At 36.3% G+C, this 17,149-nt stretch overlaps 2 protein-coding genes across 2 annotated transcripts in view; one reads left to right on the top strand and one right to left on the bottom strand.

Moving 5' to 3' along the window:
* Positions 1-3,070, top strand: part of LOC113238987 — a 13,241-nt gene extending 10,171 nt beyond the window's left edge. Inside the window, exons 4-6 of the mRNA XM_026475883.1 lie at positions 506-592; positions 2,156-2,245; positions 2,786-3,070. Of these exons, the coding sequence (XP_026331668.1) occupies positions 506-592; positions 2,156-2,245; positions 2,786-2,880 (272 nt within the window). The 3' untranslated portion in view covers positions 2,881-3,070. The remainder of the gene's footprint in view (positions 1-505; positions 593-2,155; positions 2,246-2,785) is intronic.
* A 597-nt stretch (positions 3,071-3,667) lies between these two features.
* LOC113238904 (D-3-phosphoglycerate dehydrogenase) lies at positions 3,668-17,149 on the bottom strand. Its single transcript, XM_026475783.1, has 8 exons — positions 17,040-17,149; positions 15,269-15,409; positions 13,834-13,985; positions 12,604-12,823; positions 10,209-10,341; positions 8,340-8,455; positions 6,140-6,242; positions 3,668-3,795 (listed from the first exon to the last, which is right to left on the bottom strand). Exons 2-8 carry the CDS (start codon positions 15,401-15,403, stop codon positions 3,671-3,673), a joined length of 984 nt encoding a protein of 327 aa, XP_026331568.1. The 5' UTR covers positions 15,404-15,409; positions 17,040-17,149; the 3' UTR covers positions 3,668-3,670.

Here is a 17,149-nt window from a genome sequence, read left to right on the forward strand (position 1 = left end):
TCAGTACAAATCGGCAATTTCATACTTTAACCCCTATTATAAAAAAAATTAAATACGCTTAACCAAAACCCCATCGAATCTCCATTAATGAACATCATCGAAGTTTTATAAATGAGAGGATACGTGGCCACGTATTCTATAAAATATAATCAGGCTGAAATGTCGTCACTGCATTCCTAATAGAAATTTTGTAATTTATGAAGTACTTTTATATTAACATTCAAGTATAAAATTGCGATTAAGTTCACTAAATCGGTGTCTCGTGGCTATGGGACTTACTTTAAATATTGCGAGTAAGATATTTTGCTTAATTTAGACAATATTTCGTTTTTTAAAATTTTAGTAATGCTGTATTCAAAGACTTTTATAATGTTGTTGATCTGGGCATCACACGAAAAAAGCGTTCTGTATTTTCATTCCATCGAAGCAGTCAAATTATAAGAATTAATGTATTATAAGTACATAACGTAGTATCTAATTTAAAGGAATATCCTTTTACTTTCAGCCAAATTGCACGGCCAGTCACAGGTAGCAGCCGCAGCGCCTGCGCAAGACGCTCCTGTTGAACCCACTCCCGTCAAATCTAGTTACAGTAAGCACTTATTTAATCGTCTTGAAAACTGTTCTATTGTTGCTATACGGAAAGACTTGTTGATAGGAAAATTGTTTTATAGCTAAGCGGATGCCTTGTGACAATCTTCTCAATTTCGAAGAAAAATCGGTTATCGAGATCTTAGGTTTTCGCGATTGTTACACATAGGAAATGGAACATTATTTTCAGTATTTAAATCGCGTATATTTGCTTTTTCAAACAAACCGACGTTTCGAGCCCTTTTCAGGCCAGTCAACCGTGACCATGGGACCTATAAAAAAAGAAAAAACAAATATACGCGATTTAAATCCGGAAAAATATTTTCATTTCCCAAATAATCGGTTATATCACAACCTCTAGCAAGGTTTAAAGTTCCAAGCAACAAGCATAACCGAGTGTGAATGTACAAAACTATTGCAAGTGAATGAAGTGATTGATTTAGGTATGTCAGGAGCGTTGCGGGTGAATGTGGACAGTCTCTAACCACTCCAACGGGAGATAATTTCTATTTGAGATGTTGATTTGGGTCACAGTTCTTACGATTATTTCGCTTTTCTTAGCGGTTCCGGTAAAGAAAAAGTTGGACTTAAATCTCAGTAAGTCGCAGTCTTCAAAAGCCTTAGTCAATTCAAGAGGTACACCGTCATGTTTAAATCGACGACGTTCAGTTGTTAACAGTACAGAAAAAACTTTAACGACTAGAGGTGATGAAACGAAATCAATAGCTTCGGAGGAAATTAGTACGGAAAAAAGGCCTCTAAATACAACGATGACTAAGAAACGAACGAGAATGTATCAAAAAATTCGAGAAAATACTAATAGAGAAGCAGGTTTTCAAAGGTCAGGGCGAGGAAAGGGTAAGCCTCAAATCGGCACCCGCAATATACGCACGATACAATGCTGGTTATTGTATTTTCTCTGGTTGTTGCTAAGACAAGCACTGCTAACCATTGCACGATAATAAACTGTAAAAAACTATAAACAAACTACCTATAAACAATTGCACAACTAAACTAGGCGTGAACGCCAGCGTAAATTACGTGAAAGTAAATTGTCATGTAATAGAGCGTTTCAAAGGTGTAAAAAAATATTTTATGGGCTCATTCCTACGCTCAATTTATTAGTGATTATAAACTGCGGTTGTTTTGCAACTTTTGTAGGATACATTACGATTTTTTACCGTAGGCCGAGCGCAAGCGTAAAGATTTCGAATCCGGAAAATTGGTATGAGTTCCATTAAGCCACTGCACATATACGATTTTTTTTTATTACAAACGATCATTGCGAATATTTAACGGTTGTACATTTGATTCGGTTGCATTAAAGTGAACGTACGCGTTGTTTGATACTATTTGTATAAATGTCGTGCCATTGCTTCGTCCATTTAGGTAAACGAATCCGGAATCCGAACGTATGCGACCGGCCCAAGTGTCAGCAAATTGATTTTTACGGAAAGAATTGGTATGCAAACATGAAATTCGTAGAGCAAAGATGCATTACAAATAGAATAATGTTCTTATATGTTTATATTGAAACGGATGTAATTTTTATCACAATCTTCAGGTAAAAAGCGGTTCAATACTCCAGCAAAGGAGAGCAAAACCGAAGAGGCGGCCGGACCTGTGAAACCTGGTAGAGGCCGATTTGGACGGCGTAAGTATTTATATTTTAATATAGCTTGTTAGAATGGACAACATCCCAGTAGGGCCAGCACGATAAAGCGCGACTTGCGCGAGAATTGTAATATCTCGAGCTTCTCTCTCGCTCTATGTCGCTCTCTCTCTGGTCGCGCCCTATCGTGCTAGCCCTACAGGTTTTACAAAGGCAGTAAATCTACGGGAGACGTATTTAAATCTAATTTAAAATATTCTACCTTTTGTTGGTACCAATCAAAGACTGTTCTGCGTACAACTACATACAAGTTTTTACATCTACAATTGACATCGATTTTATAGACCCTTTAAGACTCGATCGTATAGACTGTCACAAAAAAATCTAAGTCATACGCCCTTTCAGTTGAATGTCGTCAGTTTGTTTACATTATACGTCAAGTAATACATAATTATATATTGATAACATTGTTACTAAACAAGAATTCATGTGATTCGCAACGTCCTCTCGAGACTACACTGGCAACAATAAATAACTGCTATGCTCGCTATTTATAATACGACGTGCGTTTCTTTCTTCTAGCATCATCGAGAGCTGTGCAGGAGGAGTCTGAAGAGCAGAATGAGTCAGCCCCAGCTCCAATTAGGACCGGCAGGACGTTCCGACGTGGGAACTAAGTTCCTTCAACACGCGCCATAGCTCGCCTCTTCCATTACATATCTGACATCACATACAAACGTATCTACTTATTTCGAGATTAAGGCTGGAAAGAGTTATATTATTTTCATAGTTTTACAAAGATGCACTGACAAATTAGCAGATGAGATAAATACACTGGAAAGTGAATCAATGAAGTATCTTTTAGACTTAAACACCCACAACCCTATAAGGGGCTACGTGACTATTATAAATATCACTAAGTTTCAACATATTTCATACCTAAACTTCTACGTAACGTTTCATATTACACCTGTTCATTTTTCAGTGCTTCCCTTGCTATGTAGGTACGACACTGCCATATACTGGTCAAAATTAATTTACTTAAGAATTAAACAGGATTTTTATTTGTAAATTATGTGTACCTCTAAGTAATTTTTATATAAATAATTTTTAAAATTTGACGTGGTATTGTTATTGCCGTGAGGTGTAATGGGATTAGGCATAAATTGAAATATAAAAAAAAACTTATAATTAACGTTACAGTATATTTATTGTAGTATTGTTTAGATTTTTACCTTATTAAATGTATAATTGGTTAAGTTTACTATGACAATAGGTCAAGTGACGATGTTTCGGCACAAAGACATATTATTTATTATATCTAAATGTCTGTGTTTCAGCATTAGTGCATAATAGTTTTTCAATGACAAAAATTCGAACGAATTCACGTAACACACGGGAATATTATTACGGTGTCGGATACAATCAAAACCGTAACATTAAGTGAATTTTATAACAAATCGAGGTTCATTTCCTGAGTATGCGAGTAACTTCTGCGAGCATGGTTGTGTACGTGCCAGGCTTTACTAAGTTCACCAGCTGTTCCGCGATTTCTTGTCCCACTCTGACTTGTGCCTCCTTTGTAGATGCACCTGTGAATCGCACATTGTTTTATTCACTTCAAAATCAACCCTTTTACGTTTACGTTTACGTCCCACTGCAGATCACGGGTCTCCTCTCAGGCGAGGGTTTAGGCCATAGTGCGCCACTTTGGACCCCAAGTCTGCTAATTTTAAATAATCTCAGTTGTGTGCCGATAGTGTCAATTTATGTGGTCTGTGGTGTCAATGGTGGGATTGTTTTCGCTCGGTATTCTGTTAAAAGTTAAGTGGTGACTTGTCAGTGGCTAGCCATCGTGATACTATTCCACTGGCACTGCAATTTTTTGGTATTTTGCTCTTCAATGGCGACTGGATGGCACATCAATGACATAGTCTACTAATTATGACATAAAAAGCATTTGGTTTGCAGCTTTAACAAGATAAAAATTAATATATGCATAGTAGGGTAATTTTCAGGTAAGTTTTTTGTACTCAATTTTGGTGACAATTTCTTTTTATTTTAATGTTTATAGAATATCATCATGACGTATTATTTAATATTCGAGTGTAGTAACCTGAAATATTCTTTAAAATTTCACGATGATATTTTCGAGTAATCAAATAATAAAAATTGCCACCAAAATTGAGTTCAAAAAACTTTGTTACTCACGGTAGTTTTAGTAAGGTTTGATAGTAAGTACAAGTTAGTAAGTAAGTTAGAAAGTACATCGATCGTTAGTGGTCGAATTAATGAATGCCAGCACTGCCATTCCACCGACACCGTATTGAGAGTCAACTGCCGTTGCAACTAAATGTTAGCAGAATAGCAAATATTGTCATAATTGCAACAGTCTCAATGGAATTACAACGGTCAGTGGTTTCAAGAAAATTAGCAGAATTGGGCTGTTGGGCCAATGCGGGTTGGAGACTTCACACGTTTTCCAGTGTTGTGAACGTTCTTCGACGTGAAGGTTTCATTACGATGTTTTCCTTCACCGAAAAGCGCATGGTAAATGTCAAATTAAATTTCACACATTAATTCCGAAAAACTCGGAGGTGCTGTCTCGGATTCAAATCCACGACCTCTGTTTGAGAGGCGGTAGGTCAAACCATAAGCGCGCATTGATTCGGCACGAATTTCATCGCGGGCGCCGCGCTGTGACCACGTGCGTCTGTCATGGCAAAATACGCTCTATTTATTTAGCTTTTACGTTTTAACTTAAATGAGCGTCACGCGCTATTTTTTTGTCTACGCGGCGGCCGCGCGGTTGTATTATTCAGAGTACTTTAAATGTTGTTGCCTAGTAAATAGAATTCATATTCGCCATTAATGTATATGGTAATATAGTGGTAACTGGTCGGAAAATGTTCTACTCGTGTAACTGGGCGCTTAAGCTACCACGGCTTATGTGGACAATAAATAACATATATTCTACGTCTAAAAAACATACATAGTCTATTAAATTACTCTAAAAACGTAGTTAATCTTTGCTCCTTATTGTAATTTTGACGGAAGCAATTAAACGAAACTGCATTGTATTGATGCAGTTCCGAAAGTTTAGTGTACCCTCAGAATTTCTAATTACTTTTGTGCCAAAATGTAACTATATAACTATACTAACGTTATCCAATATTATGGTTGTCCTACTCCTAGGGTTTTAGGCGATTATCACAGTACACAGCGCCCCGCGACGGAGCGCGGAGCTGCGTTTTTTAACGTTGTACTGAAGTACCTGTTTGTATGGAAAACACGCGCCGTCAAACACACTGACAACGCTTCTCCGCGCGGGAGAGCGGCGCGCGCAGTTTTATCGCGTCCCCGCGCGGAGGAATGCCGCGAACCGCAGAGTATGGCACACTACGTTCCGCATTGCCGCGCAGATTTTTAAGCTTAAGGACATGTTCAATTTTCTGCAACAGATCTCGACGCCGATAAATTTATATTTGCTATTAAAAATGGACCAAATTTATCTTCATATTTTCTTAAATCTTTGTAATGAAGTTGAAATTATTCATTTACCGATCGGGTTCGTAAAAAGGGGTGTATCCAATACCTTCGGTGTCTTTTTGTTTGAGTAAACAAAAACCAAATAGACAGTATAACTGCAGCGTCCTGAATGAGGTTTGTATTATTAACCAGAATGGTTAATAATATTATGGTGTCAAAGAAGGATCTCGGCTACATATACAATCACTGCGGCGATCAACTGCGAAGCGAGTACTTTAAGTGACGCGGGGCCGCTAGACCGCTGCCCTGCTTGCCTGTTGACGCAGATCTGCGTCTCCGCCACCGCGCGCGTGATTACGCGTCTCGCGCTCCGTCGCGGGGCGCGGTGCAGTGTGATAATCGCCTTAATAAGAACGCTAGGTTGTTCTGGGCGAGGCAATTTCTTACCTAAGTGTGGTGTAGCAATGACTGATGGTTGCTGAATTATTTCCAAGGTCAGAGGATCTGTGGGAGGCTCTTGTTCGAATACATCGAGGGCTGCACCGCCAACCTGATATAAAATAAAATACGGCATTGGAAGCGTAACGTTGAAGATCCTGCATTGCGATATGATTTAGGGCTACATAGTAGAATTTTAAAAAGGATTTTAAATACTCGTATATAGAGAATATTAAAATATTCACAATCACAACTATTTAGAGGACCGCTATAAAAAGATTGAATTATGATAAGAATGTTGTTATGAAGCACTGGCCATAATATACAGAATGCTTAATTTGAAAAAAGTATGACTTCATCGTCTTTGAATTCGAAGTGGTTCACATAAACATTGTTATCATAATTCAACCCTTTTTTTACGTTAGATTTTTGTTTTACATGCTTATTATACACTCGAGAGCAATGAATCCGGGTCACTAAAAGAATCCGAAAAATCTCGGAAACTAAAAATGCTAGGTTAATGCAATAAATTGTATTTAATAGACAATTTAATACTCCTTAAATGAAGGTATTAAAACTTTTTAGTTATTGTAAAGTTATATCATAAAAAAATCAAATATGAAAAGGGAACACTTTCGAAGATGGAACTACGAAATTACAGCATTTGTTTTTGCTTTTGTTTGTAATCTGTCATTTATGTGGGTACATAAACCATGTTGATAGTGCTTAATATTCATTATTTAAGCTGAAATCATGTCGCTTACACTTGAAGAATGCACCAGAATACTTACATTGGTGGAAACTGGCCGGAGTCAGCGCGATACAGCCAGGACTGTCGGTGTGTCGCTGTCAACAGTACAAAGAGTTCTCCGACGTTACGAAGAAACTGGTTCTAACCTACGCAGACCAGGAACGGGCAGAACTAGGTGTACCACAGCACGAGAAGACCGATACTTGGTGAACACCATGCTTCGAAATCTCACAGGAGCTGAACTCACAAATCAGTTTCGACGCCTCGGAGGAAGTAACCCAAGTGCATGGACAGTAAGGCGTCGGCTTGCTGAATCTAACTTAAAACCCCTTAGACCTGCAAACGGCCCTAAACTGGAGCGTGGGCATCGTATTTCAAGACTAAGATATGCCCAGAACCACGTAAATTGGAGTATTGAAGATTGGTCGAAAGTTATGTTCTCCGACGAATCAAAATTTATGCTCTACAAGCACGATGGAAGACACAGAGTGTATAGAAGACCAGGGGAAAGATTCAAGCAAGCATGCATCGAAGAAAAAGTAGCCTACGGTGGTGGGTCTGTACTTGTGTGGGCCGGAATTTCTTCTGAAAGTCGCACAGAGCTGGTGATCATAGAAAACGGCTCTTTAACTAGCGAGCGATATGTAGATGAAATCCTCAATGAACACGTTGGTCCATTTATGGTCAATTTTGGTGAGGATGCTATATTTATGCATGACAATGCCCGACCTCATACAGGTAGGATTGTAAATGACTACCTTCAAGAGATGAACATTACTTGTACGGAGTGGCCAGCGCGCAGCCCGGATATCAACCCGATCGAGCATGCTTGGGACGAGCTAGGGAGATGCGTAAAACAACGAAACCCTCCCCCAATCACGCTTCGTGAGCTCAAAATTGCTCTCACAGAGGAATGGGAGAATATTCCCCAAAATCGTATAAGGAACTTGGTGTACAGCATGCCAAACCGCCTAAACGCAGTAATGGAAGCACGAGGAGGCAATACGAAGTATTAAAATTCAAGAAAATCGTAATAAAGTTCAAAAATTTCATGTTTCCTATTTTTGTTTTAAGGAGAGATCAGCAGTTTTTTTTCTTTATGTAATTTTGTGTAAATAAAATGTATGGTGACTCATATTTTTTTTTACTTTCATTTAAGGAGTATTAAATTGTCTATTAAATACAATTTATTGCATTAACCTAGCATTCTTACTTTCCGAGTTTTTTGGATTCTTTAAGTGACCCGGATTCATTGCTCTCGAGTGTAGATACTCAAGTTTTAGTGAGCTTATACTGAGTGTTAACAAAATAGGTACGTGTGATATTCCGTGAGGTGAGTTTTTTTTGACTTTCTTGAGAAAATTTTCTTCTCCTTACATAATACATAATCAGATGGTCTGTCGAAAAGCACCGAAAATTAAAAACATTATAATATGACTTCTTAGAAAGAGATTTTACCTGTCCAGTTTTTAAGGCTTGCAGCAAATCACGCTCATTAATAAGGCCGCCTCTCCCGACGTTTACTATCTTGACACCTTTCTTGCACGCGTTCAGTACATTAACGTTGATCATATCTGTTAAAATGGAATGTTCAATTATTACTAAAATATTGATATGTAATTCCACCATATCGAAAATAAAATGTTTAAATATTAAAATAAATGTTTAAGAGATCTAATTGAAATGGTGCATGATGCTATTTGTGCATCAAATGCATTGGTGCTATTTTTTTTATAATACCAAGTGACGGGGCGATCAAGTCATGCGCCTGGTGGTAAGCGACATGCATATCCATAACAGTTGCCATTCAAAGTTTAATTCGTAAAGATCTTATAGGCACCGCCAGTGCCGGCTCGGCGTCATTCTGAACTCTATCAAGATATGCTTTAAAAAATATGACCTCGTACGCACCACAGACATATTCGTATGTCTAAAAGTGTTTTCAAAAATTAAAGATTTGTAGTTCAATTTTTAATCGACTTTAATGGTTGCGTAACTTGCGTTTAAAATTATGTTCTTGCAATAAATTGAGCTTATCATAAAAGGTGTTTTCGTTACAGAAGATCTCGAATGCTCACTTAGTAATGAAAACGCTCGTCAATTTATGTAGGTATTGCCGTAATCAAATATATACTACATAATTTTCTGTTGGTGATTGATCAAATTGATGAATGGCAAGATAAATAAAAATGTTACTGCTGTCACCTCAATTGTCTTTTAAATTTTTGTTACGTGGAAAACTAACTTGTTGTTTGACAAAACATTATAGAATAAGATATTCTAAGATCAGAAGAACTATCATCTCTTTGTTTCCTAAATCGGTCAGAAATTCTGAATCAAGAACTGTGTTGCATAAAGTGATCATCACTAATCGCAAAATTTGACTAAAAACTTGATTGAAGCGACATATATGTGCAGATAATAAAGTATTTTTCTAAAGCATGCAATATCATGATGTTATCATTATTAATCCTACAATAGTTTCAGCATATTATTTGATTTCAATTTCGCTTTTTGTATGTACTTAAGTGTGTCTATCTTTGTGAGTTTTAGGAGTAAGTAGATAATTCACATCGATTAGATAGCGTCGAAGTTAGTAACTAGAGATAAAAGATCGATAAAATGTCAATAAAACATATTTTTCCTGTTTTGAGCATCGGTATCGTTAAAATATACCTACAAGTGTTTATATCTCGAATTTTCCATTTACGCACTATAGAAAGTACGTATTACGAATGAAATTGCTAAGAAACTTTATAATAACTAAACGAGTACTATCTACGCTAAACGTAACTCCACTGGTTTCTAGATTTCGTACGGATTTTTTGGGGAGTGCGCGGTCCCTGGTAGGATCGATTTGGGAAATGAACTTTTGTAACGTTTTGAGCAGTTACCCGGAGTGAATTAATTATGTTGCTCTGGTACTCATAGTCATTATCATCATCATCATTTCAACCGGATGCCGAAAGACGTCCACTGCTGAACATAGGCTTCACTCAAATCGCCACAATAACCGGTCTTGTGCTGCTTGTATCCAGCGTATTCCTGCAACCGTGACCGTTCCCTTCTCGTAAAATCTTCCGGTACGCCATCGTCCCTCGAGAACTCTTTGGACTCATAGGCCGTCTGTTCTTCGAGCAATGTGCCCCGTCCACTGCCACTTAAGTTTTCCAATTCTTTTCAATTCTCATAGTCATAACATTGCACTGAGAATTCCCTGTTTTGAGCCCTGGTAATTAGTGTGCTTGGCACATTATTAATATACTATAATATTATCACCTATTGAAAGCTATTAAACCTAGTGAACGAAAAACTAGTGATACTTACTTCTAGTGGAATCAATGAGCGGCGTGTGGAGAGTTATGTAGTCAGCCACGGGCCAAATCTGTTCGAGTTCCAGCTTGGTGCAGTGGAATTGCTGGCATTGTTCCGCGCTCACGAACGGATCGAAACCTACAATCTGTTTTCACAAAATCAATATTTGAGCATTTCTCCAAAGCAGCTATTTTTTGTGTCCATGCACTAAACTCCATTTATTTGTTAATACATAAATCTAAAAAAAATAGTGTATAATATTGGTCGAAAGCTAACTGGTAAATACAAAACCTTCCCAATAAACCTTTAGAACCTAATGGAAAAAATCCGAAATACCTAAAACCTTACAACGGTGGCGTGTCCCGAATGCAGTGTTATTTTTCTCAAAATTTAAACCGTATATCAATATTAGACTTTAGTTCACATATAGTAAATTAGATGACAGTACTTATAATCTGAATTTCACAATAAACTAGACAATAGTTTTATCACGTTACGAAGATTGCTGCGTGACCCAGGCTTACGCCGGAATTCGGTGGTACCTAGTTACTAATTATGCTACATATCATAAGTGAAGCATTTTAGAAGCTTCGCAATTCGTTCGTATTATTCGTCAATCACGTCCCTACGGCTGTTTGCTGTGGCAAATAATCCTAAAATTTTATCCCGTCCCGATTTTAAGACTTTGCCTGTAAATACGTAATTCGGTGGATTTGGTCCAGGTTGATTTTTTAATTCGGTGGTATTCAAAAACAAAATTTTATGGTTGTATGTAATATTTGTACAATATGTGTTGTAACGACTAAAATATAATAACCATTTATTGGTTTTACAAGTATTGTCGTTTACGAGTAATATAAAAAAAATATTTTCTTATTCCGGTGGATTTTATGCTATCGAATTCAGAAAAGCTTCGTATTTTCTTTGAAAAGAAACAACTTTATTCGTTCTTTCATATTAATGCGTGGTTAATATTATTGATTTTCACATTTTTTTATTACTACTTAATTCACGCTGAAAATGAATAAGGATAATCAAAACAGAAAAGAAAAATTGGAAATCAAGAAGACGAAGGAACAAAAAGAAAGGTTTAAAAAGATAGACAGAGATATGCGAAGAAAAAGCGAAAGGAGAAATTTTGAAGTTGCATGAATTACCTCATTATGCATAAAAGGTGTTAATCGCGCAAGTTCCAAAAAAATTATTGCTTTTGTATCTATTGATTGCGTACTAAATTTTTTTAAAGTGATGAAATACTTTGTTTAAGTGAAAAAAGACTGAACAGCCAAACTGAAAACTGGTTTTAATAAATAGTTATAAGGTTAAATTTGTTTGCGACCAGAAGGTCGTTTTTTTATATAAATTATAGTTTCAAAGCTTGATTTAATAGTTAGTTATATTAGTAAATGTTTATGTAGATTATTGAACTTTTTTATTGTCTATATTTTTAATAATACCTACTTTATACAAAAATTATTCCTTTTCTTAAATTATCTTGATTTCGGTGGTAGCTAAGGGGCAGGTAAGGGGATCAAATATGTCATTAATTGCTAAGAATCTAGTCGCACAATTAACGGCATCTTATGTAAGTTTGAGTTATTTTTCCTTCCCGCTCAACGTTTTTACTGAAATTAAGAAAAAGTTCAACCACCGAAATCAGAGAACTTAACCCTTTTTGGAGAAATGTAATCTGTTCTGAACGTGTGTATATGCATACGCTTACGGCTTCGCAGTCAGCATCAGCACAATTTAGACTATCCAAATAACCAAAAATATATGCGCAATCACATTTTACAAATAAATTACATGTAAAGAATATAAGTTTCAGGTGATTTTTGATTGTAAAGGTGCACAGACCTTCTCTTCAATATATAGTATAGAGTATTTTTATTAGGTTTATCGTTCAGTTCATTTTGATGCTCTTGTTTTTAGACCTTGCTTTTGCTTGCTACTACAGATACTTGCGCGCAGTATATATAATGAAAGATATTTTTAAATGTCATCGTAGAGATTTCGACAAACAAATCATTCGCGACAGAGGGCTTTGAACTCGCTTGTCGCATGTGATAAAAACATGTACCTTCCTATCTTACAGCATATTGCGATACTTGAAGTTAAGATATGGTATCAAATCATAAATTATATAAATTGACTTGCAGGGCTCGTCACTTCAAATTCTCGCATTACCTACTACTCTTGTATCTTACTACTATTTACGTGAACTTTTTACGAACACACTACACAACTACTAAGTTACCAATAGGTACCGTAATATATGTATAACCTAAGGAGAATGAAAAATAGATTTATTAATTTACCGTCATTTCAAAATGCGCTACAGCAAAGTTGCCTATTTCACTTTTGAAATATATCGCTACATATACTACAAAAGTACTACAATCATTACCGTCATTCCAAAAGCGTGCATTCTGACTGCCACATCGCGTCCAACCCGTCCAAGACCGATGACACCGAGAGTCTTGCCGTAGAGCTCAGTGCCGGTGTGCTGGGTCCTCTCCCAGCGGCCGGCACGCAGTGCCGCTGCAGCCGGCACCACGTTTCTCGCAAGAGACAGCATCAGCCCGCAGGTCAATTCGCATGCACTCATTGCATTCGCTCCAGGTGCACTGTGAAACAAACATTATTTAGGTAAAAAATCACTCTTGCAGATACACGTTACATTATAGAGGAATCTTTGTGTATTTTTATTTTGATAATATACTGGTAATTAAATTTTTATTGAATTGATATTCAATTATTTTGTGTGAAATTACTCCACTAGTTTGTTATAATTATTAATACAAAGATCGAACACTCAGAAAAAATTCCTTCGATCCGGTCGGATTCGAACCGAATTCGTAAAGGTACTAACTGGGTGATAAATCTGTCATAGATTTCTCATAGATGGCGTTACGACTAAAAAGTCGTTGAAAGACCAAGTACAAAGACACGACGCAAGCACATAGAAAAATTCGTGAGGTCCGTTGGTTCGTTCCGTGGCTTAGTTGGTATAGCTTCTGGCACGGTATGCAAGAAGAAGTCGGTTCGAATCCGACCGGATCGAAGGAATTTTTTCTGAGTGTTCGATCTTTGTATTAATAACTATAACAAACTAGTGGAGTAATTTCACAAAAAATAATTGAATATCAATTCAATAAAAATTTAATTAAATCTAATTAGTTAAGAACAAAATATGTAACTTTGCATACAATTTTTATATGGAAATATTTCTCTTTAAGTACTACAGAGAACCTGCTAAATTTGGTTTTCAACTGAAGCCCTATAGTTATTAAAATCACATTTATCCCAAAATTTTAAAATTGCCCAGTGGTTTAACGACGCCACGCGCTGCTTCGTTGTCATTTTCCATTAGGCGGTTGTCGACAACGTATCTGTGTCACATTTTCTCCGCATGTTCTTATTTTATTTATATTAATTGATAGCGCGCGGTTGCAGGACGCAAGTGGCGGCGCACCACACCTCACCTCCTAAAATATAGGCCCGCGTTGAAGTAAGCTTAAGCAGAGGTTAAGCGGAAAGCTGACGATAAAGGGTCTTATTGTAACAATACATACATTTGGACTTTGTGAGCGTTAACTTAAGTGTAATGTTCTGTTGCGCTTTAAACTAAACTTACTTGATAACACCAATTCCTTTGCTACTCGCAGCTTCCACGTCAATGTTGTCAACACCTGCGCCCGCGCGCCCGACTACCTTCAACTTTGTGCCTGCATTCAGTACCTCCTTAGTGACTTGAGACGCTGATCTCACTACTAAAGCCTCATAATTCTGGAACAATTTATACTTTCTTAAATACTAATATATCGTAAAAGTAATATAAGTACCATTGCTCTAATTGAAAAATTAACTTACTTGGTAGTTAAGCTTATGTCACGCCGTTGACAAGCATGTTATAAAAAAATAATTCTTACAAAAAGCTTACGCTAAATTACGGTTGTGTTTTAACTTTTATATGCAATGCAAACATGATGTCATGCCAGTAAGCAGACTGATTACATTAGGTCCCACACTAGACTGGCGACCGTTTTACGATTTCGACAATACTATATAACGTTATACTTAGCATTATTATTGTGTTTTAATATTAATAACAATTTATGCATCTAGTTAATCTAAAATAAATAAGAGAAAAGAAAACAAGGAAAAGAAATTAGAATAGGTACGTTATAATAAAATAGCATGAATTAAAATAATTGAGAAGAATATTCTATTATTATACAAACTGAAATACTCATATTTAATAATAATATTTACTAAGGTGCTTCACGCAAATCCAAATACTGTCGAGTTCAAATTAGTTATTGACACAGCTCAATAACTGACGCCACAGACCATATAAATGTGACTGACACCAATAACCACCTAGCAGTTTAGACTTGGTTTTACCAACCTCTAAGCCCAGCATTCAGTCAATAAAATTAGACCACTGCTGTCAATAATCAATGGCAACAAATACGACTACCAATACTTACCCCACTTCTATAAATATATATGGTGCAAACACACAAGAAAAATTTCATTGGATTTATTATATACTTATCTTTTAAAAAAAATTGGTAAGTACAAATCCATAAAGAAATTTGTTTAACACCAAGACATGAAATTTTATCCTTTCTTACATCACAATCATATGTCCCACTGCAAGGCATATGTGTCCTCTAAACAGATCCTTCAATGTTAAAGCATGTAATAAAAGCTAACTAAACTGCTTATGAGAAGACTCATAGTGCAAGCCATATGAGGAAAGCGTACGTAATTTAACCTATAAGATAACGAATTACGATTCCAGTATGGACCAATTTGGGTAGTGTCCCGGAGTTAATTCTCTGATCTTTACAATACAAGGAATTTCGCTGTCTGACATGTTGTTATTATTAATTGTACAAGCTACTATTCCTTTCCAATACCCTACCACTGTTTTTTGTCCCAGTTTACGTAACGATGTAACTAATAAACCACGTTAAGTGTTGCTCGCTTATTTGACCTCGACGTGGAATACGGAAATTAAATGTTTAGTCTAGTTTTAGCGCCGACTAATATTTTACACTTACTGGAATTTCCTGCAGAAGTTCTTCTTTGGTGATTTTGGCCTTATTGGTAACAGCGATTCCATGTGATTTGAGAATCACCGTGCAATTGGCACCAACTCCATCCACCACCAGCACTGATTTTATATCCAAGCCCATTTTTACCTGTATAATAATAATTCATCTGTATAGTTGGGCACTCGTTGCTGGACTCGAGCACAGAACAGGTTAAACGGGAATAACGTGGTTGGAGTCAAAGAATAATTTTTACAAAAAGATAGTAACTGACTCCGTGGCCGAACATGCTGGAATATTTATTTTGTATGGTCTACATTTATTTCTCTCATGAGTTTGGGTGTAATTTGTAGTTGTTTAAGTGTGTATCCATGGTAGTCCCGACACAGGGTTTCCCTAGTGCGTAATTTAAAAAAATGCAGAAAATCATCCAGATCGCATAGGCACACAGTAATGTATGGATCAGTATATACAAAAAAACATTGAATATCGGGAATACAAATACAAAATGCTTTATTTCTCTCAAAAAGGTTTAAGAATAGTTACATTTCATGTAAAATAAAATTCCTTCCTTCCAAGGAAGGCACCTTAGGAGTCCCATTGTCATCCTATCATCCAAGGCTTCTTAATTAAGCGTTTTACGATTGGAGATCACCTTGAAAGTAGTATTAACTGACATGGACATGATTTAGGGAATAAAATCAATGTTCAAAAGATATAATTCTAAATTGTCATAACCTAAATGTTGATTAAATTTTGATTTTTAGGATTAACTATGGAGGGTTTATAAACAATGAAACTTATTTAAATAGAGTATATTATAGATTTAAATCGCGTATATTTGTTTTTTCAAACAAACCAACGTATCGGGCCCTTTACAAGTCCCGTGATCACGTAAAGTCGGTTGATGACTTTACAATCTCATGTCTAATATTAATGCCATTTGGCTTTGATTTTAAGTTTCCATAATACAGAATAAAATACGTTCGCACTTCACCAAATATTATTCAGGAATGCGATGCGCTTACGCACATTTTACGAACGATAGTTTCAAGAAGAGATATCTTTCGCACAGCTTCTGGCGTTATGTGAAAGAGATAGTAAATTGTACCGCTTCATTTTATGCAAAAAAAGACATTATAAAACAATAGGCACCGCCGCTACCTGACGAAAGAATAACAAAACATCTGTATGTATATGAAGCATAAGTTTTAATTTACAACAAATTTAAATTTTCAACAAATCAAGACCAAAAATCAGCTAATTTGGTTTTATTTTCCTGTAGATGAAACAAAACACTGTAATTCGAAACAGTTTTAGCACGGAATCCTAAAAACCATAAGAAGATTCTTGGAAACGATTATTTGTTACCAATGTACGCAAAATCCAATAAATAATTCGTGATTAATATAATCTCGGGATGAAAATGTTGTGATTAACATTCCGGTAATTCAGAGTGCGGTATTATCCACTCTTGTATTATAATACTGTAAATGATGTTTTTATGACAATTACATGCGAAACTTGAAATTTTAATCATTGTTGAACGTTGTTATTTCGCTCTTTATAGGAATGTTGTTCAAATTTCCGGCCCCCGCATAAGGAGTAAACCTACAATAAATAACGCGTTAACAATGAGGATAATTTGTACATCAAGGAATGACTATTTTCAATTACTGTCACACGTCGATTAAAATAAAATGAATGTCGATATTGACTTCAAAACGTTGCACACCATCGCTTAAGTGCCATTAAAGATTGAAAGTGTTTTGATACTTACTGGCTAATTGTGACTTTCGTGCGCAGTGAAGTGTGCCTCAATGGAGCGTCAAGCAAGTACTGACTGAGGCAACGGGTCGCATGCGCAGACCTATCTCGACAATGCTGCCA

The sequence above is a fragment of the Hyposmocoma kahamanoa genome, unplaced genomic scaffold (genome assembly GCF_003589595.1).
Source record: "Hyposmocoma kahamanoa isolate Upper Pololo Valley unplaced genomic scaffold, ASM358959v1 100021, whole genome shotgun sequence".
NCBI lineage: Eukaryota > Metazoa > Arthropoda > Insecta > Lepidoptera > Cosmopterigidae > Hyposmocoma > Hyposmocoma kahamanoa.